The sequence below is a fragment of the Oncorhynchus mykiss genome, chromosome 28 (genome assembly GCF_013265735.2).
Source record: "Oncorhynchus mykiss isolate Arlee chromosome 28, USDA_OmykA_1.1, whole genome shotgun sequence".
In the NCBI taxonomy this organism is placed as follows: Eukaryota; Metazoa; Chordata; class Actinopteri; order Salmoniformes; family Salmonidae; genus Oncorhynchus; species Oncorhynchus mykiss.
The window spans coordinates 36,485,217-36,511,986 of NC_048592.1; the positions used below are offsets into that span (position 1 = coordinate 36,485,217).

The 26,770-nt window shown below is 45.6% G+C and overlaps 1 protein-coding gene across 1 annotated transcript; it reads left to right on the top strand.

Annotated features, from left to right (window-relative positions):
* The first annotated feature begins 6,272 nt into the window (after window positions 1-6,272).
* On the top strand, window positions 6,273-10,633 carry LOC110509110 (C-C chemokine receptor type 9). The gene is made up of 3 exons (XM_021590079.2): window positions 6,273-6,404; window positions 6,574-6,618; window positions 8,656-10,633. Exons 2-3 carry the CDS (start codon window positions 6,574-6,576, stop codon window positions 9,715-9,717), a joined length of 1,107 nt encoding a protein of 368 aa, XP_021445754.1. The 5' UTR covers window positions 6,273-6,404; the 3' UTR covers window positions 9,718-10,633.
* Window positions 10,634-26,770: the final 16,137 nt, after the last annotated feature.

The following is a 26,770-nucleotide window of genomic DNA, read 5'->3' on the forward strand; positions in this document are numbered from 1 at the left end:
TCGAGCCCTGAATGCTGATTGGCTGACAGCCGTGGCACATCAGACCGTATACCACAGGTATGGCAAAACATTGCCTTTTAATGCTGTAATTACGTTGGTAACCAGTTTAGAATAGCAATAAGGCACCTCGGGGGGCTTGTGGTATACGGCCAATATACCACGGCTAAGGGCTGTATCCAGGCACTCCGCGTTGCGTCATGCTTAAGAAAGGCCCTTACCCGTGGTATATTGGCCATATACAACAACCCCTTGGGACATATTGCCTAAGTATACCATCAGCTCCCAATAGAGTTGCAGACGTTTTGAGTGTTGTTGTTGTCGATTGTGTTCAAAGACAGTGTGCAGGAAAAATGTGACCTTTCTTTCCTGGAAGCTATTTCAAGTTGACCACAGGATGATGTAATCTTAGAGTCAGATGCGCATGAAGCAGAAGAAGCACACAGCAAAACAAACATATATAGAACGGTCAGAAATTATTCAGACGCCTTGACTTTTTCCACATTTTGTTACGTTACAGCCTTATTCTAAATTGGATTAAATATGTTTTTTCCCCCCACCCTCATCAATCTACACACAATACCGCATAAGGACAAAGCAAAAACAAGGTTTTTTAGAAATGTTAGCAAATTCATAAATACATGGAAATATCACATTTATATAAGTATTCAGACCTTTTACTCAGTACTATGTTGAAGCACCTTTGGCAGCGATGAAAGCCTCAAGTTTCTTGGGTATGACGCTACAAGTTTGGCACACCTGTATTTGGGGAGTTACTCCCATTCTTCTCTGCAGGTCCTCTCAAGCTCTGTCAGGTTGGATGGGGAACGTCGCTGCACAGCTATTTTCAGGTCTCTCCAGAGATGTTTGATTTGGTTCAAGTACGAGCTCCGGCTGGGCCACTCAAGGACATTCAGAGACTTCCCGAAGCCACTCCTGCGTCGTCTTGGCTGTGGGCTTAGGGTCGTTGTCCTGTTGGAAGGTGAACTTTCACCCCAGTCTGAGGTCCTGAGCACTCTGGAGAAGGTTTTCTTCAAGGATCTCTCTGTACTTTGCTCCGTTCGTCCATCCCTTGATCCTGACTAGTCTCTCAGTCCCTGCTGCTGAAAAACATCCCCACAGCATGATGCTGCCACCACCATGCTTCACCGTAGGGATGGTGCCAGGTTTCCTCCATGCGTGATGCTTGGCATTTAAGCCAAAGAGTTCAATCTTGGTTTCATCAGACAAGATCATCTTGTTTCTCATGGTCTGAGAGTCCTTTAGGTGCCTTTTGGCAAACTCCAAGTGGGTTGCCATGTGCCTTTTACTGAGGAGTGGCTTCCGTCTGGCCACTCTACCATAAAGGCCTGATTGGTGGAGTGCTGTAGAGATGGTTGTCCTTCTGGAAGGTTCTCCCATCTCCACAGAGGAACTCTGGAGCTCTGCCTGGCCACTCTACCATAAAGGCCTGATTGGTGGAGTGCTGTAGAGATGGTTGTCCTTCTGGAAGGTTCTCCCATCTCCACAGAGGAACTCTGGAGCTCTGTCAGAGTGACCATCGGGTTCTTGGTCACCTCCCTGACCAAGGCTCTTCTCCCAAGATTGCTAAGTTTGACTGGGCAGACAGCTCTAGGAAGAGTCTTGGTGCTTCCAAACTTCTTCCATTTAAGAATGATGGAGGCCACAGTGTTCTTGGGGTCCTTCACTGCTACAGAAATGTTTTGGTACCCTTCCCCAGTTCTGTGCCTCGACACAATCTTGTCTCGGAGCTCTACGGACCATTACTTCAACCTCGTGGCTTGGTTTTTGCTCTGACATGCACTGTCAACTGTGGGACCTTATATATATATAGGTGTGTGTGCCTTTCCAAATCATGTCCAATCAATTGAATTTACAATAAGTGGACTCCAATCAAGTTGTAAAAACATCAAGGATTATCAATGGAAACAGGAGGCACCTGAGCTCATTTTCAAGCTTATGTAATTTATGTAAATAAGGTATCTGTTTTGTTATTTTTTTTAATATATATTTTTTTCGTCATTATGTGGTATTGTGTGTAGATTGAACAAATTATTTCATCCATTGTAGAATAATGCCGTAACGTAATAAAAAAAAGGGAAGGGGTCTGAATACTTTCTGAATGCACCGTATTTCGGGGAATTACTAAGACTGTAAACACCACACAGTTTTGAATGTATATATTTGTTATGTTCTCAGTCCTTTTAATTGGTTTAAAATCTGCCCTCTGCTGCTCCCACTGTTACAACTTTTTGGAAACCCACCATTGTGTGAAGTCTGGTTATTCTGTTACAATGGCTTCACCGTGTTGAACTTTAACCCCCGATCATAGACAGCAGTCACGAGTTCTCGCTCACAAAAAAACACAAGCTGTTGTGTTGTTATACCGGTTTCATTGCATAGAATTGATTGCAACACTTTTCTCATCACATCTCAGTATTACCAAATCAGCTGTACCCAAACACAGTGATGTAAGAATAGGTTACATATCTAATGGCATTAACAATCATGTTTCGCATTTAACTTTACCCCCCCCCCCATTGATCTGTTTAATATCACTTTATTTTAACCCTTTGTCATACAGTCGTCATAACACTATCATAATGATGGCATAACAGATGTTATAAACAGTCAAGTTGGTGTCAGCTCATGGCAACTGGCTTTACACTCTCAGGACACAAACTGTTATCTAGGTATTTGTATTTATTATGGATCCCCATTAGCTACTGCAGCAGCTACTCTTCCTGGGGTTTATTATGGATCCCCATTAGTTTCTGCCAAGGCAGCAGCTACTCTTCCTGGGGTTTATTATGGATCCCCATTAGTTCCTGCCAAGGCAGCAGCTACTCTTCCTGGGTTCCAGCAAAAATTAAGGCAGTTTATACAATTTAAAAACATTACGATACATTCATAACAGATTTCACAACATATTAAGTGGGTGTCCTCGGACATCAACTCTACTACTACTTATCTATAACACAAAATACACGTGTACATGTGTAGTGCATATGTTATCTTGTGTTTGTATGCATGTGCCTGTGTTTGTGTTGCTTCACAGTTGAGGTTTAGGGTTTAGTGAATGATTTGTCCCAAATACAATGCTTTTAGTTTTTGAAATATTTAGCACTAACTTATTCCTTGACACCCGTTCTGAAACAAACTGCAGCTTTTTGGTAAGTGTTGCTGTCATTTCAGTCCCTGAGGTAGCTGACGTGTTGAGTCATCTGTATACATGGACACACTGGCTATAATCAAAGCCAGTGTGGCATGTCGTTAGTAAAGATTGAAAAAACAGTAAGGGGCCTAGACAACTTCCCTGGGGAATTCCTGATTCTACCTGGAGTTTGTTGGAGAGGCTTCCATTAAAGAACACCCTCTGTGTTCTGTTAGACAGGCAACTCTTTATCCACATTATAGCAGGGGGTGTAAAACCATAACACATGTGTTTTCCCAGCAGCAGACTATGATCTATAATGTCAAAAGCAGAACTGAAGTCTAACAAAACAGCCCCACTATCTTTTTATCATCAATTTCTCTCAGCCAATCATCAGTCATTTGTATAAGTGCTGTGCTTGTTGAGTATTCTTCCCTATAAGAATGCTGAAATTCTGTTGTCAGTTTGTTTACTGTAAAATAGCATTGTATCTGGTCAAACACCATTTTTTTTACAAAGGTTTTCTAAGGGTTGGTAACAGGCTGATTGGTCGGCTATTTGAGCCAGTTAAGGGGACTTTACTACTCTTAAGTACAATAGGGGAATTACTTTTGTTTCCCTCCAGGCCTGAGAGCACACACTTTTTAGTAGGCTTGAATTGAAGATTGAAGGTAAGCTATTGGTTAGCAAGTTTGCTAGTCTAAACACTGTTTCGTGTCTTTACAGTGGGTATAGGCTTTATCATCATTATAAGCAGTCCCTTATGATGAAGAGTTCAAGTAAAGTAAAGATATCTTATTACAGTGTAGAGTACACACACACACACACTGAGACACACACACACACACACACACACACACACACACACTGAGACACACACACACACACACACACACACACACACACACACACACACACACACAGAGACACACACACACACACACACACACACACACACTGAGACACACACACACACACACACAGTGACACACACACTGTGACACACACACTGTGACACACACACTGAGAGACACACACACACACACTGAGACACACACACACACACACACAGTGACACACACACTGTGACACACACACTGAGAGACACACACACACTGAGAGACACACACACACTTATGTCTAATTTCCATTAAGTTATACTACTTTTCCTGCCCATGTTTTTCAGTATGTCTTGGCCCTAAAGGATGTGCAGATTGATATGAGAGACAGGTGATATATCAGTAGCTGTTGCAACGGAGGCCTGAAAGGCGAGTCAAGGCAGGCATGACAGTGTCGAATCACCATATAACGTACAGCTGGTAGCATCCAGGGGTTATTCAGGCAGAACCGATTAGAGACGTGAGCCGAGACGGGATGATATTACTAGACTAGGCATTTTGAAATGACTTCACAAAGAAGGGAGGACCAAGGCACTCTTCATATAATTAATACAAAAAATGCCTTTATTTGTATGACAATGGAAACAGATGAAAAAAAACTCTGACGTGTTTCGGCCGCATGGCCTTCGTCAGGGAGTACAAAGATGTGATAATACAATGTCTTCTTCTGAACAGCTTTTTCCAATCAACCCTGATTTGAATAGGGAGTGGTTCCATAATTAATGTTCATAGGCCCCATGTACATTACGAAATTCAAAATATTTTCAAAGTGTTGTAACGCAAACACACACAACGGTATTTGGAACCGTGCCTACAACTAAATATACCCTCGGTGCGTTGTCATGTCTTCAGTTCATCTGGTTGTTTAAACGACTCGATCGTCACATGACAGCAGGCCCGACACTGTGGTACTCTTGAACGGTAAGAAAACAAAAGTACGGTAAACACCTCGAGCAAAATTCTTAACTTGACGGCATCTGGTTGGAGTGTATCACCTTACCCTTCTGCTCCAGTGTCGACCCCGGCGCCTCGACAAGTAGAGACAGACGTCTACTAAATCACCATATCATATATAATAACATATAATGAGGATCCAGGAGAAGGCACAATAGGATTCTACAACCACCCATGTTGTAGCCTTATGTTACAGTGTCTTTTTGAAAACACCTACTGTATAGGATTCGACAGCTCTTTATGCAATACTGGTTTGCATCCTTCCCCTCTAATCAGGGAATGATTTAGACCTGGGACACCAGGTGAGTGGACTCTCTGGCCAAAGTGTGTGGGTTCTAGTCAATCAACTACAGTAATGTAATGAAACGGTTTTGTAACCATGGTGCCTGAAGTAACAAACCTAAGTAGTTTAGCACAGCATAGGTGTCACGTCCTGAACTTAGCTCCTTTTTTTATGTCTATATTTTGGTTTGGTCAGGGCGTGAGTTGGGGTGGGCATTCTATGTTTTGTTCTATGTTTTGTACTTCTATGTGTTTGGCCTGGTATGGTTCTCAATCAGAGGCAGCAGGCATTCGTTGTCTCTGATTGAGAACCATACTCAGGTAGCCTGTTACCACCTGGTGTTTGTGGGTAGTTGTTTTCTGTCTCTGTGTCTGCACTAGACAGAACTGGTTCGTGTTGGTCTATTTTTTGTTATTTTGTCTTAGTGGTCTGAGTTAAAATAAATATTAACATGGACACTTACCACGCAGCGTTTTGGTCCGATCTTGACAACTCTTCATCAGACGAAGAGGATCGTTACAATAGCCCTTCATTCCTAATCCTAACAGGAAGGAAGAGATTGTGTGTGTGTGTGCGTGCGTGTGTGTGTGCGCCCCTTGGCAAAAAAAAGCATAATGCACCTTCTTATGTTTATACTACAGTCAAGAAATCCAAAGCACATGACTGTCGTCCTGGAGATTTTGGGGATCTCTGAAATGAACTGTAAATCAGTATGTGAACAAAAGGTGTCCTGAGAAAGCGTTCTTTTGGCATAGATCTCAGGTGAATGGAGACTTCTGCTGAGAATAAAAGGGATTTCCTATGACTCATCCATTGTATACAGGCAGCTACACATCTTCATATACGACTAAAATCCCCGAGAAGTTGCATGAGGTTGTTGTATGCACGCTGCAGGTTTGCTTTAGCGAGACGCGGGCAAAACACGCAAATGAGCACTACAGAATATCACCCTGCTTTGCAACCTGACGTCAATTGTGGTTTAACTGAAACCTTTATAAGCCTCTGGAGAGCAAACAGTTGCCAGACAGTTCTCTAAAGCAACTCCGTGATAAGGAAGCAACCAACAAGCATCTTGAATTTAAGCGCCTGTTTGACATCTCACTAGCAGAGAACAACTGTAAGTAAAATTGTCTGAACAGCTGGTCTCGTGTAGTTTTCTCAAATTATATTAACATTTATGATAGCAGATTTGAAATGTAAGTATAAAGTATCTACTTCATCATGCTATACTGTACTGTGTGTTATTTTCCTGACTAATTTGTTGTTTCTCTCCCGTCTCTTTTCAGATGCCAGTTATAGGTGACATGGTGACTTCACCAATGGATTCAGAGGTAAACAACTTGTACACTAATATATATGTATATATTTAATTTGTTGTACTTTTTTATACCATTTGTGTAAAATATTGTGTGTGTGTTATATTGGTAGGAAATAGCAACAAAAAAAAATCACATCAAATTTTAATTATTTTAATTCATAACAGTTAAATGACATGTATATCGATGTTTTCCCCCCATGCTCTTATGAGATACAATGTTGGAGTCCCCTGGTCTATATAAGTATGTGTACAGTATATTGGCACCATTGCACTTTTCTTGAAATAATTCCCTATTTCTTCTATAAGTACTTGGAATTGAACAAAAAACGTTTGATCTCCCCACCTGATTGGATGTTAAACATTGTAAAGTTAAGTTGACCATTTTAATTTTGAAAATAAAGACAAATGGCATGGACAAAATGATTGGCACTTCGGAGCTAGTTCTTGGTTGCGTAGCCATTGGCCAAGATAACTGCCAACAAATGCTTCATGCAGCCATCAATGAGCTTGCGGAACTTTTCTATTGGCAATTTGGCCCACTCTTCTGCAGAAAACCGTTCCAAATCTTCTACGTTTAAGGGGTCCCATTCACCAACTGCTGTGTTCATCTCTCGCCATGGATTATGGATGTGATTCAGATCTGGACTCTTCACTGGCCACTCCAGCACAGTCCAGTGTTTCTTCTAGAACCATTCCAGGGTGCTTTGGGGTTGTGGTCCAATGGAAGACCCCAAAACCTTCAACAGAGACACAGTTTTTTGGACACTGGGTTGAACATTGCACGCCAAAAAATAATCTGCTGATTTCATGACGTCTTGCACACATTCAAAGCCCCTAGTACCAGAGGCAGCAAAGCAATCCATTAGCAGTATCAAACCTGATTGTAGAGGATGGTGTTATTTTATTTGAACCGTTGGTTAAAACCGTTGGTTTTATTTGGCCGTTGGTTAAACACAGGAAGACCACAATGCTGAAGGAAACTGATTGAACTTCTCAAAAACCCACTTAAACAAGCCTACACCCCACAAAAAAAAAAAATGTGTGGACCAATTTAACAAAATTAGAGCGCTTTGGCAATACAGATCAGCGCTGTGTTTATTGATGGCCAAATGAAGAATTCAATGAAAAGAACACCCACCTTACAATCAACGATGGGGGAGATTTAATAATGCTTTGGGGTTGCTTTGCTGCCTCTGGTATTGGGGGCCTTGAACGTGAAATCAGCAGATTATCAGGTCTTTTGTAGTCTAATGTTCAACCCAGTGGCCAAAAACTGGGTCTCCATCGACGGTTGTGGGTCTTCCAGCAGGACAACGGCACCAAACACACATAAAAAAAAAGCCCCTTGGAATGGTTAAGAAAAGATGCTGGACTGTTCTGGAGTCCAGATCTGAATCACATCCAAAAACGAGATCTGAAAACAGCAGTTGGTGGAGGGCCCCCTTCAAATATTGATGAATTTAGAGCAATTTGATGCTGAAAAGTCACATTTTCAGTAGAAAGGTGCAGCATGCTCATTTGCAGCATGCTACCAGAAGCGTTTGTCTGCAGTTTTGTCCAAAGGCTGTGTAACCAAGCACTAGCTCTGGGGTTGCCAATAATTTTGTCATTTTTTAGGAAAACTGATTCCGCCATAGTGCAGAGAGAAACATTTTCAGTTTTATAATGCTATTCTACACATTTTGTCATGAGGCTAAGAAAACATTTAGCATTTTCGAAGCTAATTTCCTGCAATGAAACATTTTGTTATCATATGCTATTTGGTGGCCCCCCTACCTCCAGGGGACCCCCAACCCCCCTGCGTGCCCGTTCGGTAATCCGGCCCTGATTTAAAATGGCCAAGTTTGCAAAAATAAAATGTATTCTGCAATTTAAGAATCTGACAAAGTTATTATAATTGTATTTTTTAAATTTGACAATAAATAGGAAAATATTTAAGAAAAGTGTGCCAATATTTCTGTCCGCAACCATATATTCTGTTCATAATTTACTGGCACAATTTACTGGCACAACATGTCCAACAAGCTATGTTGTCCTGTCTTACACACAGGTGTACGACTACGACTCCAGCTTCACCCCTACGGTTGGTGAGGATGATGTGGATAACTTTATGTGTGACAAATCTGCCGTTAGGGCTTTCAGAGGCCAGTATGAACCACCTCTCTACTGGTCCATTGTCATCCTGGGAGGCCTGGGTAACCTGACCGTGGTGTGGATCTACCTGCACTTCCGCCAGCGTCTCAAGACCATGACCGATATCTACCTGTTGAACCTAGCTGTGGCCGACCTCTTCTTCTTGGGCACTCTACCCTTATGGGCCGTGGAGGCCAACCAGGGATGGAGCTTCGGCTTGGGCCTCTGCAAGGTCACCTCTGCCTTCTACAAGATCAACTTCTTCAGCAGCATGCTGCTGCTTACCTGCATCAGTGTCGATCGCTACGTGGTCATCGTCCAGACCACCATGGCCCAGAATTCCAAGAGACAGCGGCTGAGCTGCAGCAAGTTCGTGTGCGCCTGCGTCTGGCTCCTGGCCGTGTTGTTGGCCCTGCCCGAGTTCATGTTCGCCAACGTCAAGGAGCTGGATGGCCAGTTCTACTGCACCATGGTCTACTGGAGTAACCAGAACAACCGCACCAAGATCCTGGTCCTGGGGCTTCAGATCTGCATGGGCTTCTGCCTGCCCCTCCTGGTGATGGTGTTCTGCTACGCCGGCATCATCCGCACCCTGCTCAAAACCCGCAACTTCAAGAAGCACAAGGCGCTGCGCGTGATCATGGTGGTGGTGGCTGTGTTTGTCCTCTCCCAGTTGCCATATAACAGCGTGCTGGTGGTGGAGGCCACCAAGGCGGTCAACAACACCGGAATGGACTGCGGGGCGGAAAAGCGTTTCGACGTGGCAGGCCAGGTACTGAAGAGCCTGGCCTACATGCATGCCTGCCTCAACCCCTTCCTTTATGTATTTGTGGGCGAACGCTTCCGCAGAGACGTCCTCAAGCTTATCCGCATCTACCACTGCTGTCCGGCCCAGGGGATACTCAGCAAGATCCAGGGAGGACCTGGCCGCTCATCGGTCATGTCCGATACGGACACCACACAGGCACTCTCGCTTTGAAGGCACAGTCATAGTACAACCTTTTGCGTGCGACCAGAAGTCCCTCATAACAATCGAGGGGCTGTGCAACCATGCTCTGTTCCACAATGCCATGTCTGGTAACGGAAAGGTCTGGTAACGAAAAGACAAACCAATATGGCTAACAGTCCCAGTGAGAGAGGTTGTACTGTCGTCGTCGTCGCACCCCCCCCCCCTCCCCCGGTTGCCTACTCTTGCATCAGACTTAGACTTCTTTGGTTATCTGACCATGTCTGAGGCTGAGGCAGTGACATGGGGAGAAGAGGTCCCTTTCTGAGAGCTGGAGATACTTTTGGCTCTTGTGTACGTTGCTGAAAGCATTGGTCATGATGGGACTCTTCCTTTGGCTGGTCTAAAGACCTTCTCAGTTTTAGCTGATGACCACAAAGGCTGGACAGTCGAAGTCTGGTTGAGGGTTTGTGTTTGACGATTCCAGTGATGGGAAAAGAGCTAACCATGACAGCATTGGGCCTGTACTGGTACCATGCATTTTCATTGGTCTTTATGGTTCTGTAAAGTCAGCCGGGCTGTTTTGTGCCTTGTTATTGTTGCATTTGTTTAGAAAGTATAGAGATGGGAAAGAGAAAACACGTATTTTCTTTACAATGATGGTTTCTGTGACAGAATCTCCATTGTGGGCAAGTGCGCCCTCTATCCATCTCTATATTATAAAGTTAATTGGCAATATTAACTAATATTGATATTAGTTCATCAATCTCTTTGGTCGGACCGTATCAATGAGCCGATCAATTATTTGAGACACTTTCTAAGAAGGAAAGCCCTTATTTGTGACGAGTATGTTTAGCTTTCACAGTGCGAGTGAACAAGTGTCATAAACAAAAAAGTTGTATAAAATATCTTTGATCGTGACTGTAATGACTGTAAATAAACAATGCATTAAAAAATATATATATATATTTTTAGGTCACTGTTATTGAATTTTCCAAATTTGGCAACGATTTACTTCGACTACATAGCCATGTTTTAAATGGTGTATAATTGTATGTTCTGTATTGATCCCAGGACACATTTGCAAATGAGACTTAGGTCTCAATGAGTTTTTCCTTAGTTAAAAAAAAAAGCTCTATAAGATATGCTATGGATATATTTCATTAACCTGTAATAACGCAGTTGCACATCTATAAGTGTCTCATGAACGTGTTATAACAGGTCCTAACTGCATTATTACAGGTTAATTAAATATATCCATAGCATATCTTATAGCGAATTTCTTTTTTTTTTTAAACCAAGGAAAAACACATTGAGACCTAAGTCTCATTTGCAAATGTACCCTTAAAACAATACAGAACATACCATTATACACTATTTAAAACCCAACATTTTATAAATGGCAAATATTATATACACAATCAAACAAAACAAACACATTTTTTATCAATATAAAAATGTCTTTCTCCTAAACTGACCTAGAGACAACACCACATCCAAATGAAACGTTAATTGGAGATTATTCCACATGACAGGGGTCTGGTAGGTAAAGGCAGATTTACCCAACTCTGTGGATACACGTGGAGTCTCCAGCATTAACCAACTCTGTGGATACACGTGGAGTCTCCAGCATTTAGCGCCTTTAATTCAATCTACATTTTGGAAAACAGTTATGTCATGCTATGCAAGAGCTCATATTTAGGTATCTTAAATAGATGTAATTGTACAATGACATAGTAATGTTATCCTATTGTCATCTCTCTCCCCACTGTCACAATTGATGTGGGATGTGTGCTCCGGCACAAAATGGCTGCCATGGCATGCATCAAACCTGGTGGGTACTATGCCTACACATAACCCCACAGTGCTCGCCATCATGTATACAGTTAATGGCTGTTTTCAAAATGTGCTTATGCCATACCAGTGTTAGTGAATCCCAACAGGGTTCAAATCCTCAGGGTAAATATTACGGATGAAATGGTATAGTTGAGGGTCATATTATAACTCTTTCGTAACTAATTATTATTATTTTAATTTTTTATTTCACTTTTATTTAACCAGGTAGGCAAGTTTGAGTTTATTTTATTTTTTACAGGGACAGTGCACATTAATCAACGTTTCAGTAAAAGTGACGGTTTTAGCCAGCCGGCTAATTTTCATCCGCTACACCCACTTCTTTCCCGTTTTAGACACAATCCGTGAAATCAGTTAACCTTAGTTAACGCAGTTAGCCTCCAGAAAGTGTCACTTCTCGCTTCTACAAAAAAATCGTCCACAAAACATTGTTAACCTTTTTATTCAATATTTCATGACTGAAAGTGTATATTTGTACATAAAAACAAGTGAATAAGAAGCCAGAAGAACGCTGGGCTGTCACCTGTAAGTGATGCCACACAGACCTCTCACCTCTCATCTGCAGTCAAACAGAAAGGAAGAGGCGAAGCAAGAGGATTTACTTCTCCCCTAAATCTGTCCACATGAGATTTTTGAATGGTGGTCTATGAGAGAGAGTGTAGAATTACGTGAGGCTTATTTGATTGAATAGAAGTTTGGTATTGTTTAGGGTGTTACAAATGTACTGATTTAAGTGGACTCACGTAGCATTCCGTCAACTTTGAGACAAACGGCCTGTTGTTCACACGTGTATCTGCCCTGTTATTGGTTACAATAGTTCCACTTGATCTCGCCTGCCCTCAATCATTGAAGACATGTATTTCCATTGTTAGATCGTTCACTTGGCTATCTTGTTGTCAATATAATAGATCATCTTTGAGTCAAAATGAAAGCAACTGGTTTCTGTCTGTCTCTTAATTCGTTCTGGGTCATAACGTACAAATAGTGTAAATAGTGAAATGTAACTAAATTATTTTGTTTTGTAACATATACTGACCAAGTTGTAAAATGTGTTGACAATGTCCAAGGGGCTTAGCTAATGTAGCTAGCCAGCTAACGTTGCATTATTGAATGGAGAAACGCTAGCTAACTTTACCACTGTGTGTTAGTACTGTAAAGACCTGACTAGATCATATAAAGGAACAATTGTCCAAACGAAGGATTGAGTTCACAAATTTACAGTTTATTAACCCAACTTCACACAGGCTACTGTTTGGCCGTAGCCCACGCCAAATACATTAAGGATAAGTGAGGCACGTTTAAAAATGCTTTATAAATGCAAAAATTACAGTTGAATCGAGTATAGGCTTAACTGAATGAACAATAGAGACAGAATGCAATATGGCATTTTGTTAAATAGTTTGGTGTATTGCCTCGTCTCTAAGGAATACTGCTCAGAGCCAGATGCTGAGAACGGGTAGCCCTTTGCTGGGCGGTTGGCATCAATCCCCCCCTCCCAAAAAATAAATACCTTACTTTTAATTTGAGTTTTGTTTTACCCACATAATTTTTACCACAAGGACAGGTTATAAGATAAATAACTGCCTTAGTGGAGCACGTGATAACACCTTTGATTGGGATCTGTTTCCCTGTTTGGGGGTGTTTGAAGGATCTACATTTCTAGGTACCATTGCATTGAGCACAGCCATTACACTTGTAGTTTCCATCCAGTAGAGGCGCAAATAGACGTTGTATGTACGGATATCTTGATTTATCTTAGTTTATCAATTGATCTCTGAGGTTTCTGCCCCGCGAGAATACGACCAAGGGAAGGTCCGAAAACACATTACCGATACTGTCATCTAATCTTATAATGTGCCAATGTTTGTGAACGATTCCTTGAATTTTTTGGTTTGTAATTTTTTTTTACATGTATTTTATTTTCATTGAATATTCCAAACATACAATATACTTGCAGTGAAGCCGCTCAATAACTACATCATACCAGTCATCCAACAGATTCCCATTCAGAGAGACACACAGAAGCATCCAGGGTCAATGCCCTGCTCAAGGGGGCATGTTGACAGATCTCCCACCAGGCCAAAAAAATGTGAACCCGTACCCTCTAAGATCCCCCCACAGTTCCCCAATAGCTGTCCCTCAACCATTCGAGACCCGTCCCACAGTCCCCCCACAGGAAGAAAAAATCAAATAAAAAATATAATTAATTCCATTCCCCACCCCCAAGAACCCCCTAATGCACCAACAACCAAGAGAATGAACCAACACCCCCAAGAACCCCCTAATGCACCAACAACCAAGAGAATGGACCCCCACCCCCAAGAACCCCCTAATGCACCAACAACCAAGAGAATGAACCCCCACCCCCAAGAACCCCCTAATGCACCAACAACCAAGAGAATGGACCCCCACCCCCAAGAACCCCCTAATGCACCAACAACCAAGAGAATGGACCCCCACCCCCAAGAACCCCCTAATGCACCAACAACCAAGAGAATGAACCCCCAACCCCAAGAACCCCCTAATGCACCAACAACCAAGAGAATGAACCCCCACCCCCAAGAACCCCCTAATGCACCAACAACCAAGAGAATGAACCCCCACCCCCAAGAACCCCCTAATGCACCAACAACCAAGAGAATGGACCCCCACCCCCAAGAACCCCCTAATGCACCAACAACCAAGAGAATGAACCCCCACCCCCAAGAACCCCCTAATGCACCAACAACCAAGAGAATGAACCCCCACCCCCAAGAACCCCCTAATGCACCAACAACCAAGAGAATGAACCCCACCCCCAAGAACCCCCTAATGCACCAACAACCAAGAGAATGAACCAACACCCCCAAGAACCCCCTAATGCACCAACAACCAAGAGAATGAACCCCCACCCCCAAGAACCCCCTAATGCACCAACAACCAAGAGAATGAACCCCCACCCCAAGAACCCCCTAATGCACCAACAACCAAGAGGATGAACCCCATCCCCAATAACCCCTTAATGCACAAACAACCAAGAGAATGAACCCCCACCCCCAAGAACCCACTAATGCACCAACAACCAAGAGGATGAACCCCACCCCCAATAACCCCCTAATGCACCAACAACCAAGAGAATGGACCCCCACCCCCAATAACCCCCTAATGCACCAACAACCAAGAGAATGAACCCCCACCCCCAAGAACCCCCTAATGCACCAACAACCAAGAGAATGAACCCCACCCCCAAGAACCCCCTAATGCACCAACAACCAAGAGAATGGACCCCCACCCCGAAGAACCCCCTAATGCACCAACAACCAAGAGAATGAACCAACACCCCCAAGAACCCCCTAATGCACCAACAACCAAGAGAATGAACCCCCACCCCCAAGAACCCCCTAATGCACCAACAACCAAGAGGATGAACCCCACCCCCAATAACCCCCTAATGCACCAACAACCAAGAGAATGGACCCCCACCCCCAATAACCCCCTAATGCACCAACAACCAAGAGAATGAACCCCCACCCCCAAGAACCCCCTAATGCACCAACAACCAAGAGAATGAACCAACACCCCCAAGAACCCCCTAATGCACCAACAACCAAGAGAATGAACCCCCACCCCCAAGAACCCCCTAATGCACCAACAACCAAGAGGATGAACCCCACCCCCAATAACCCCCTAATGCACCAACAACCAAGAGAATGGACCCCCACCCCCAATAACCCCCTAATGCACCAACAACCAAGAGAATGAACCCCCACCCCCAATAACCCCCTAATGCACCAACAACCAAGAGAATGGACCCCCACCCCCAATAACCCCCTAATGCACCAACAACCAAGAGAATGAACCCCCACCCCCAAGAACCCCCTAATGCACCAACAACCAAGAGAATGAACCCCACCCCCAAGAACCCCCTAATGCACCAACAACCAAGAGAATGGACCCCCACCCCCAAGAACCCCCTAATGCACCAACAACCAAGAGGATGAACCCCATCCCCAATAACCCCCTAATGCACCAACAACCAAGAGAATGAACCCCCACCCCCAAGAACCCCCTAATGCACCAACAACCAAGAGGATGAACCCCACCCCCAATAACCCCCTAATGCACCAACAACCAAGAGAATGGACCCCACCCCCAATAACCCCCTAATGCACCAACAACCAAGAGAATGAACCCCCACCCCCAAGAACCCCCTAATGCACCAACAACCAAGAGAATGAACCCCACCCCCAAGAACCCCCTAATGCACCAACAACCAAGAGAATGGACCCCCACCCCCAAGAACCCCCTAATGCACCAACAACCAAGAGAATGAACCAACACCCCCAAGAACCCCCTAATGCACCAACAACCAAGAGAATGAACCCCCACCCCCAAGAACCCCCTAATGCACCAACAACCAAGAGAATGAACCCCCACCCCCAAGAACCCCCTAATGCACCAACAACCAAGAGAATGAACCCCCACCCCCAAGAACCCCCTAATGCACCAACAACCAAGAGGATGAACCCCCACCCCCAAGAACCCCCTAATGCACCAACAACCAAGAGGATGAACCCCCACCCCCAAGAACCCCCTAATGCACCAACAACCAAGAGAATGAACCCCCACCCCAAGAACCCCCTAATGCACCAACAACCAAGAGGATGAACCCCATCCCCAATAACCCCCTAATGCACCAACAACCAAGAGAATGAACCCCCACCCCCAAGAACCCCCTAATGCACCAACAACCAAGAGGATGAACCCCACCCCCAATAACCCCCTAATGCACCAACAACCAAGAGAATGGACCCCCACCCCCAAGAACCCCCTAATGCACCAACAACCAAGAGAATGGACCCCCACCCCCAAGAACCCCCTAATGCACCAACAACCAAGAGAATGAACCAACACCCCCAAGAACCCCCTAATGCACCAACAACCAAGAGAATGGACCCCCACCCCCAATAACCCCCTAATGCACCAACAACCAAGATAATGAACCAACACCCCCAAGAACCCCCTAATGCACCAACAACCAAGAGAATGAACCCCCACCCCCAAGAACCCCCTAATGCACCAACAACCAAGAGAATGAACCCCCACCCCCAAGAACCCCCTAATGCACCAACAACCAAGAGAATGAACCCCCACCCCCAAGAACCCCCTAATGCACCAACAACCAAGAGGATGAACCCCCACCCCCAAGAACCCCCTAATGCACCAACAACCAAGAGGATGAACCCCCACCCCCAAGAACCCCCTAATGCACCAACAACCAAGAGAATGAACCCCCACCCCAAGAACCCCCTAATGCACCAACAACCAAGAGGATGAACCCCATCCCCAATAACCCCCTAATGCACCAACAACCAAGAGAATGAACCCCCACCCCCAAGAACCCCCTAATGCACCAACAACCAACAGGATGAACCCCACCCCCAATAACCCCCTAATGCACCAACAACCAAGAGAATGGACCCCACCCCCAATAACCCCCTAATGCACCAACAACCAAGAGAATGAACCAACACCCCCAAGAACCCCCTAATGCACCAACAACCAAGAGAATGGACCCCCACCCCCAAGAACCCCCTAATGCACCAACAACCAAGAGAATGAACCAACACCCCCAAGAACCCCCTAATGCACCAACAACCAAGAGAATGAACCCCCAACCCCAAGAACCCCCTAATGCACCAACAACCAAGAGAATGAACCCCCACCCCCAAGAACCCCCTAATGCACCAACAACCAAGAGAATGAACCCCCACCCCCAAGAACCCCCTAATGCACCAACAACCAAGAGGATGAACCCCCACCCCCAAGAACCCCCTAATGCACCAACAACCAAGAGGATGAACCCCCACCCCCAAGAACCCCCTAATGCACCAACAACCAAGAGAATGAACCCCCACCCCAAGAACCCCCTAATGCACCAACAACCAAGAGGATGAACTAAAGAGAGAAAAATAAAAGACATTTAAAACAAAGGACATCAAGGACAACTGAAATCACAGCAATGCCAACTGTGTATGTTTGTGTGCATGTCTGGCACTATTACATGTATGTGTGTGTTCTTGTATGTGTTTATCTGAATGAGAGTGTGTGTATATGCATGCGTAGAAACACCTGCACGGCATCAGCCTCAGGCAAACCAGCATTAGTAGTAAAAACACTGCCACTTAGTGTCATTCAAATGTACTTTTTTATTATGTTTTATTTTGACTTTATTTTTCATTTTTGACCATCATTCTCTCTCTCACACAGTAACTCCACACCCATCTGTCTCCAATTCCACATCCCAACCCTCAGCTTCCCTCAGCCCATCCCATCTATCTCTGCTGGCCACCCTCAGCCCATCCCATCTATCTCTGCTGGCCACCCTCAGCCCATCTATCTCTGCTGGTCACCCTCAGCCCATCCCATCTATCTCTGCTGGTCACCCTCAGCCCATCCCATCTATCTCTGCTGGTCACCCTCAGCCCATCCCATCTATCTCTGTTGGCCACCCTCAGCCCATCCCATCTATCTCTGTTGGCCCACCTCAGCCCATCCCATCTATCTCTGCTGGTCACCCTCAGCCCATCCCATCTATCTCTGCTGGTCACCCTCAGCCCATCCCATCTATCTCTGCTGGTCACCCTCAGCCCATCCCATCTATCTCTGCTGGTCACCCTCAGCCCATCCCATCTATCTCTGCCTGTCACCCACAGCCCATCCCATCTATCTCTGCTGGTCACCCTCAGCCCATCCCATCTATCTCTGCTGGTCACCCTCAGCCCATCCCATCTATCTCTGCTGGTCACCCTCAGCCCATCCCATCTATCTCTGCTGGTCACCCTCAGCCCATCCCATCTATCTCTGCTGGTCACCCTCAGCCCATCCCATCTATCTCTGCTGGTCACCCTCAGCCCATCCCATCTATCTCTGCTGGTCACCCTCAGACCATCCCATCTATCTCTGTTGGCCCCCCTCAGCCCATTCTGTCTATCTCTGCTGGTCACCCTCAGCCCATCCCATCTATCTCTGCTGGCCACCCTCATGCCCATCCCATCTATCTCTGCTGGTCACCCTCAGACCATCCCATCTATCTCTGCTGGCCACCCACTTCGGGTTTCTACGCAACACATATCTTTCAACTATACTGTGATGTTTAATGTACAACTTCAGTCTATCTAATCGAATAGAATCCACAGATTGCGAGTTGAAAATAAATACTTTTACTAAGAGTATTAGTATATTAGTAATTGACTGACCTGGTCTCTCCAGATCTCCTAACAGTACTATTTCTAGGGTCAATTTTAGATCAATGCTATGCATTTTCAGCCATTCCTGAACCTGAGACCAGAAAAAGGCTACACCAAAATAAATGGTCTATTGATTCTGTATCCTCACAACAAAATCTGCAGAGCTTTGATGATTTTAGGCCACAAATATTCAACTTTTTGTTGGTGGCAAAAGTTCTTTCTATATAATCATTTTAGCTGATTCCCTTACTTTGTTCAGAGCACTTTGAATAGCGCGTAGTTAGAACGCAAGCATGCTTATTTTTGCGAGACTAACCTTGAGGTCATGTCTCGTTTTGTTTAGAATTTTCTCAATGGGCAGTATTAAATTTAACCATTTTTGTACCCCCTCTCCTTGAATTTTCTTTGTCTCAGCCATATTTCTGTAAAAATCTGATTGTTTTTTACAAATTATTTTGATTCGACAGACTTGGCTCTAGGGCAAACTGTTTTTCAAGGGAAGTGGGTGACAACTATCAGCCCTCAACAAACTGTTACGATCAATAGGCTTCCTGTAAAGATCAGTGTATAACATTATCTTCACACAAGATCAGAAGATCAAGGAAACTGATTTGACGTGTATCAGATTACATAGTAAATCTCAGATGCTCAGAACAGGAGTTAGGAAAAGCATGGAACGCCTGGAGCTGTTTTGCATCACCCCTCCATAGAACAAAAATATCATCAATATACCGTTTCCAAATAATGTTAGGCAAAGTAAGTATTGTGACTTTTCAATAAAGCATTGCAGGCCAAACACCAGAATCAAATGTTTGCTTATGTGTTTAGATTAAATGCTACGTCTGCTTGTACGTAGAACCCAACCACGCATGCTGTAATGCGATTTGTATGACATAATGAGACGTTTGCTTGGCTTCGAAACCCAGTCATGCGATAGGGACAGATAAGAGATAGCCTTGAAGTGAAAGATAACACCTTTAAATTACTTGAGAAAGGAGAGAAGTGAAACAGACGAGGGTTGAAGAGGAGGGAAAAAGAATGATGAGGAGCAGAGCGGGGTCGAGCGTGAAGATATATTAGCATAAAGAGAACGGATTGAGTGTTAGTGCGAGCTATCATGACAGTACCTCGGGAACCTGATTTAGAACGCGTGAGACTGAGGCTATAGTCATTAGGGTGAAAAGACCGGATCAGAAAAAGCTAAATCACGTGAAGGAATAAAAGCGATAGATGTTGTGAAATCGCCATTAGAAGGAAACAATGGAAAACCAGTAATAAGAGAGCCTCACGAAGACGTCAATGCGGACGGTAACCGCCTGGTCTGAGGGCTGTGTGCCTATTCTGTGGAATAAGAAATCGCAGGTAGTTTAGTAATGAGATTAATAGTGTTGTGTTGTGATGAAGGAGAGTCGTGCTGCGTAAATGACATGGTAATAGAAAATACAATTTCTCACTGACCAATGTAAACATTTTCAAACATATGAAATTTAAAAGTTTTACATCATGAAATGTCAACCTGACATCACAGCAATTTTGAGGGAATACATTTTGAGGGAGTCAGAAAAGATACTCATATGATCGGTAAGATATACAAAATCTTGCAGAGAGCCTATCCAACTGACAATCGCTTAGGAACTGATATTAGGAACTGAACTGATATTGGAACAAAGTTGGAGGGAGTGTTTTGAACACAATAAACAAAACCACAGTTAACTAAAATGTACACTTAATCCAGTATGAACGAATATATAGAATTTATTATACAAGAGACAAAAATCACAAATTCTACAGCGAAACGGCAGAGTCATGTCTTAAGTGTAAAACTAACAATGACTCGATGATTCATGCCTTCTGGGAGTGCTATGAAGTCCTAAGGTTATGGGCAGAGTTAGAAAGATGGCTGTCAGATGTTTTACAATGTCAGTTTACTTTTAATCCATCTATCTGCATATTTGAAGACATGGCATATGGGGGTGTGGTAAGATAACCAAATGGGTTGGACAATATTATTTTAGTCAATTACTGTATATTGAAGAAGCTATTACTTAAATACTGGAAGTCAAACAATAGCCCAACATTAAGAGACTGGAAGGATCAAATGCTTTATTATTTAAAGCTGCACTATGTAACTTTTAGGGCGAACCGACCAAATTCACTGAGTGTGCCGATAAGAATACGGTGATTGACAGAGTCGAAAGCCTCGATGACGACGGCTGCACTGTCTTTTATCGATATGAGATGAGTAATGCAAGATATGTAAACATTAAGTGACTAAGACACCGTAGAATAGTATAGAATACAGTATAAAAACTACCGTTCAAAAGTTTGGGGTCACTTAGAAATGTCCTTGTTTTCTTAAAGAAAAGCTAATTTTTTGTCCATTAAAATAACATAACATTTATCAGAAATACAGTGTAGACATTGTTAATGTTGCAAATGACTATTGCAGCTGGAAACGGCTGATTTTTTTATGGAATATCTACATAGGCGAACTAGTCTAAAGAAGGCCAGTTTTATTGCTTCTTTAATCAGAACAGTAGTTTTCAACTGTGCTAACAATTGCAAAAGGATTTTCTACTGATCAATTCTGTTATGGTGAGTGAATGAGGACCCAAAAGCGAACTAACTTAAACAGAGCTTCTTTAATAACCAAACATAGGTAGGCTCAGATAGACCGGCAGATTCCGACAGGACAGGACAAGGTTACAGCAAACATGACGATAGTCTGGCTCAGGCATGAAACACAAACAAGAATCCGACAAGGACAGGAACAGAAACAGAGAGAGATATAGGGACCTAATCAGAGGGAAAAAGGGCACAGGTGGGAAACGGGGTGAATGGGTAGTTAGAGGAGACAAGGAACAGCTGGGAGAAAGCGGGGGAGAAAAGGTAACCTAACAACGACCAGCAGAGGGAGACAGGGTGAAGGGAAAGGACAGAGACAAGACACAACATGACAGTACCCCCCCACTCACCGAGCGCCTCCTGGCGCACTCGAGGAGGAAACCTGGCGGCAACGGAGGAAATCCTCGATCAGCGCACGGTCCAGCACGTCCCGAGAGGGAACCCAACTCCTCTCCTCAGGACCGTACCCCTCCCAATCGACAAGGTACTGGTGACCACGGCCCCGAGGACGCATGTCCAAAATCCTGCGGACCCTGTAGATGGGTGCGCCCTCGACAAGGATGGGGGGGGGGGGGGGGGGAAGACGAGCGGGGGCGCGAAGAACGGGCTTAATACAGGAGACATGGAAGACCGGGTGGACGCGACGAAGGTATCGCGGAAGAAGAAGTCGAACTGCGACAGGATTAATGACCCGAGAAATACGGAACGGACCAATGAACCGCGGGGTCAACTTGCGAGAAGCCGTCTTAAGGGGAAGGTTCTGAGTGGAGAGCCAAACTCTCTGACCGCGACAATATCTAGGACTCTTAGTTCTACGCTTATTAGCAGCCCTCACAGTCTGCGCCCTATAACGGCAAAGTGCAGACCTGACCCTCTTCCAGGTGCGCTCGCAACGTTGGACAAAAGCCTGAGCGGAGGGGACGCTGGACTCGGCGAACTGAGATGAGAACAGCGGAGGCTGGTACCCGAGGCTACTCTGAAAAGGAGATAGCCCGGTCGCAGACGAAGGAAGCGAGTTGTGGGCGTATTCTGCCCAGGGGAGCTGTTCTGACCAAGACGCAGGGTTGCGAAAAGAAAGACTGCGTAAGATGCGACCAATAGTCTGATTGGCCCGTTCTGCTTGACCGTTAGACTGGGGGTGAAAGCCGGAAGAGAGACTGACGGAAGCCCCAATCAAACGGCAAATCTCCCTCCAAAATTGAGACGTGAATTGCGGACCTCTGTCCGAAACGACGTCTGACGGAAGGCCATGAATTCTGAAAACATTCTCGATGATGATTTGTGCCGTCTCTTTAGCAGAAGGAAGCTTAGCAAGGGGAATGAAATGAGCCGCCTTAGAGAACCTATCGACAACCGTAAGAATAACAGTCTTCCCCGCTGACGAAGGCAGTCCGGTGACAAAATCTAAGGCGATGTGAGACCACGGTCGAGAGGGAATAGGAAGCGGCCTGAGACGGCCGGCAGGAGGAGAGTTACCGGACTTAGTCTGCGCGCAGACCGAACAAGCAGCCACGAAACGACGCGTGTCATGCTCCCGGGTGGGCCACCAAAAACGCTGGCGAATGGAAGCAAGCGTACCCCGAACGCCAGGGTGGCCGGCTAACTTGGCAGAGTGAGCCCACTGAAGAACGGCCAGACGAGTAGGAACGGGAACGAAAAGAAGGTTCCTAGGACAAGCGCGCGGCGACGGAGTGTGAGTGAGCGCTTGTTTTACCTGCCTCTCAATTCCCCAGACAGTCAACCCGACAACACGCCCCTCAGGGAGAATCCCCTCGGGGTCAGTGGAGGCTACTGAAGAACTGAAGAGACGAGACAAAGCATCAGGCTTGGTGTTCTTAGAGCCCGGACGATAAGAAATCACGAACTCGAAACGAGCGAAAAACAGCGCCCAACGCGCCTGACGCGCATTAAGTCGTTTGGCAGAACGGATGTACTCAAGGTTCCTATGGTCAGTCCAAACGACAAAAGGAACGGTCGCCCCCTCCAACCACTGTCGCCATTCGCCTAGGGCTAACCGGATGGCGAGCAGTTCGCGGTTACCCACATCATAGTTACGTTCCGACGGCGACAGGCGATGAGAAAAATACGCGCATGGGTGGACCTTGTCGTCAGAGAGGGAGCGCTGAGAAAGAATGGCTCCCACGCCCACCTCTGACGCGTCAACCTCGACAACGAACTGTCTAGAGACGTCAGGTGTAACAAGGATAGGAGCGGATGTAAAACGATTCTTGAGGAGATCAAAAGCTCCCTGGGCGGAAACGGACCACTTAAAGCACGTCTTGACAGAAGTAAGGGCTGTGAGAGGAGCTGCCACCTGACCGAAATTACGGATGAAACGACGATAGAAGTTCGCGAAGCCGAGAAAGCGCTGCAGCTCGACGCGTGACTTAGGGACGGGCCAATCAATGACAGCTTGGACCTTAGCGGGATCCATCTTAATGCCTTCAGCGGAAATAACAGAACCGAGAAATGTGACGGAGGAGGCATGAAAAGTGCACTTCTCAGCCTTCACAAAAAGACAATTCTCTAAAAGGCGCTGGAGGACACGTCGAACGTGCTGAACATGAATCTGGAGTGACGGTGAAAAAATCAGGATATCGTCAAGGTAAACGAAAACAAAGATGTTCAGCATGTCTCTCAGGACATCATTGACTAATGCCTGAAAGACAGCTGGAGCGTTAGCGAGGCCGAAAGGAAGAACCCGGTATTCAAAGTGCCCTAACGGAGTGTTAAACGCCGTCTTCCACTCGTCCCCCTCCCTGATGCGCACGAGATGGTAAGCGTTACGAAGGTCCAACTTAGTGAAAAACCTGGCTCCCTGCAGGATCTCGAAGGCTGAAGACATAAGAGGAAGCGGATAACGATTCTTCACTGTTATGTCATTCAGCCCTCGATAATCTATGCAGGGGCGCAGAGACCCGTCCTTCTTCTTGACAAAAAAAAACCCCGCTCCGGCGGGAGAGGAGGAGGGGACTATGGTACCGGCGTCAAGAGCTACAGACAAATAATCTTCGAGAGCCTTACGTTCGGGAGCCGACAGAGAGTATAGTCTACCCCGGGGGGGGGTGGTTCCCGGAAGGAGATCAATACTACAATCATACGACCGGTGTGGAGGAAGAGAGGTGGCCCTGGACCGACTGAACACCGTGCGCAGATCGTGATATTCCTCCGGCACCCCTGTCAAATCACCAGGCTCCTCCTGTGAAGAAGAGACAGAGGAAACAGGAGGGATAGCAGACATTAAACATTTCACATGACAAGAGACGTTCCAGGAGAGGATAGAATTACTAGACCAATTAATGGAAGGATTATGACAAACTAGCCAGGGATGGCCCAAAACAACAGGTGTAAAAGGTGAACGAAAAATTAAAAAAGAAATGGTTTCACTATGATTACCAGAAACAGTGAGGGTTAAAGGTAGCGTCTCACGCTGAATCCTGGGGAGAGGACTACCATCCAGGGCGAACAAGGCCGTGGGCTCCTTTAACTGTCTGAGAGGAATGTCATGTTCCCGAGCCCAGGTCTCGTCCATAAAACAGCCCTCCGCCCCAGAGTCTATTAAGGCACTGCAGGAAGCTGACGAACCGGTCCAGCGTAGATGGACCGACAAGGTAGTGCAGGATCTTGAAGGAGAGACAGGAGTAGTAGCGCTCACCAGTAGCCCTCCGCTTACTGACGAGCTCTGGCCTTTTACTGGACATGAAGTGACAAAATGACCAGCGGAACCGCAATAGAGACAGAGGCGGTTGGTGATTCTCCGTTCCCTCTCCTTAGTCGAGATGCGGATACCTCCCAGCTGCATGGGCTCAGCACCCGAGCCGGCAGAGGAAGATGGTAGTGATGCGGAGAGGGGGGCGACGGAGAGCGCGAGCTCCTTTCCACGAGCTCGGTGACGAAGATCAACCCGTCGCTCAATGCGAATAGCGAGTTCAATCAAGGAATCCACGCTGGAAGGAACCTCCCGGGAGAGAATCTCATCCTTTACCTCTGCGCGGAGACCCTCCAGAAGACGAGCGAGCAAGGCCGGCTCGTTCCAGCCACTGGAGACAGCAAGAGTGCGAAACTCAATAGAGTAGTCTGTTATGGATCGATTGCCTTGACATAGGGAAGACAGGGCCCTGGAAGCCTCCTCCCCAAAAACAGATCGATCAAAAACCCGTATCATCTCCTCCTTAAAGTCCTGATACTGGTTAGTACACTCAGCCCTTGCCTCCCAGATTGCCGTGCCCCACTCACGAGCCCGTCCAATAAGGAGAGATATGACGTAGGCGACACGAGCAGTGCTCCTGGAGTAAGTGTTGGGCTGGAGAGAAAACACAATATCACACTGGGTGAGGAACGAGCGGCATTCAGTGGGCTCCCCAGAGTAACACGGCGGGTTATTGATTCTGGGCTCCGGAGATTCGAAAGCCCTGGAAGTGGCCGGTGGATCGAGGCGGAGATGGTGAACCTGTTCTGTGAGGTTGGAGACTTGGGTGGCCAGGGTCTCAACGGCATGTCGAGCAGCAGACACTTCCTGCTCGTGTCTGCCTAGCATCGCTCCCTGGATCCCGACGGCTGAGTGGAGAGGATCCGAAGTCGCTGGGTCCATTCTTGGTCGGATTCTTCTGTTATGGTGAGTGAATGAGGACCCAAAAGCGAACTAACTTAAACAGAGCTTCTTTAATAACCAAACATAGGTAGGCTCAGATAGACCGGCAGATTCCGACAGGACAGGACAAGGTTACAGCAAACATGACGATAGTCTGGCTCAGGCATGAAACACAAACAAGAATCCGACAAGGACAGGAACAGAAACAGAGAGAGATATAGGGACCTAATCAGAGGGAAAAAGGGCACAGGTGGGAAACGGGGTGAATGGGTAGTTAGAGGAGACAAGGAACAGCTGGGAGAAAGCGGGGGAGAAAAGGTAACCTAACAACGACCAGCAGAGGGAGACAGGGTGAAGGGAAAGGACAGAGACAAGACACAACATGACAAATTCACCTTTTAAAATGATAAACTTGGATTAGCTAGCACAACATGCCATTGGAACACAGGAGTGATGGTTGCTGATCATGGGCCTCTATACGCCTATGTAGATATTCCATTAAAAATCAGCGGTTTCCAGCTACAATAGTCATTCACAACATGAACAATGTCTACGCTGTATTTCTGATCAATTTGATGTTATTTTAATGGACAAAAAATGTGCTTTTCTTTCAAAAACAAGGACATTTCTAAGTGACCCCAAACTTTTGAACAGTAGTGTACACATGGAATTGCTATTATTTTTAATTTTAGAATACATTCAAGAACCTCCAGAAGCTAACCAGCTAATTAGCTACAAGCTGTTTAGTCATAGTTAGCCACTGCTAGCGGCGTTTACCTTCTGCACA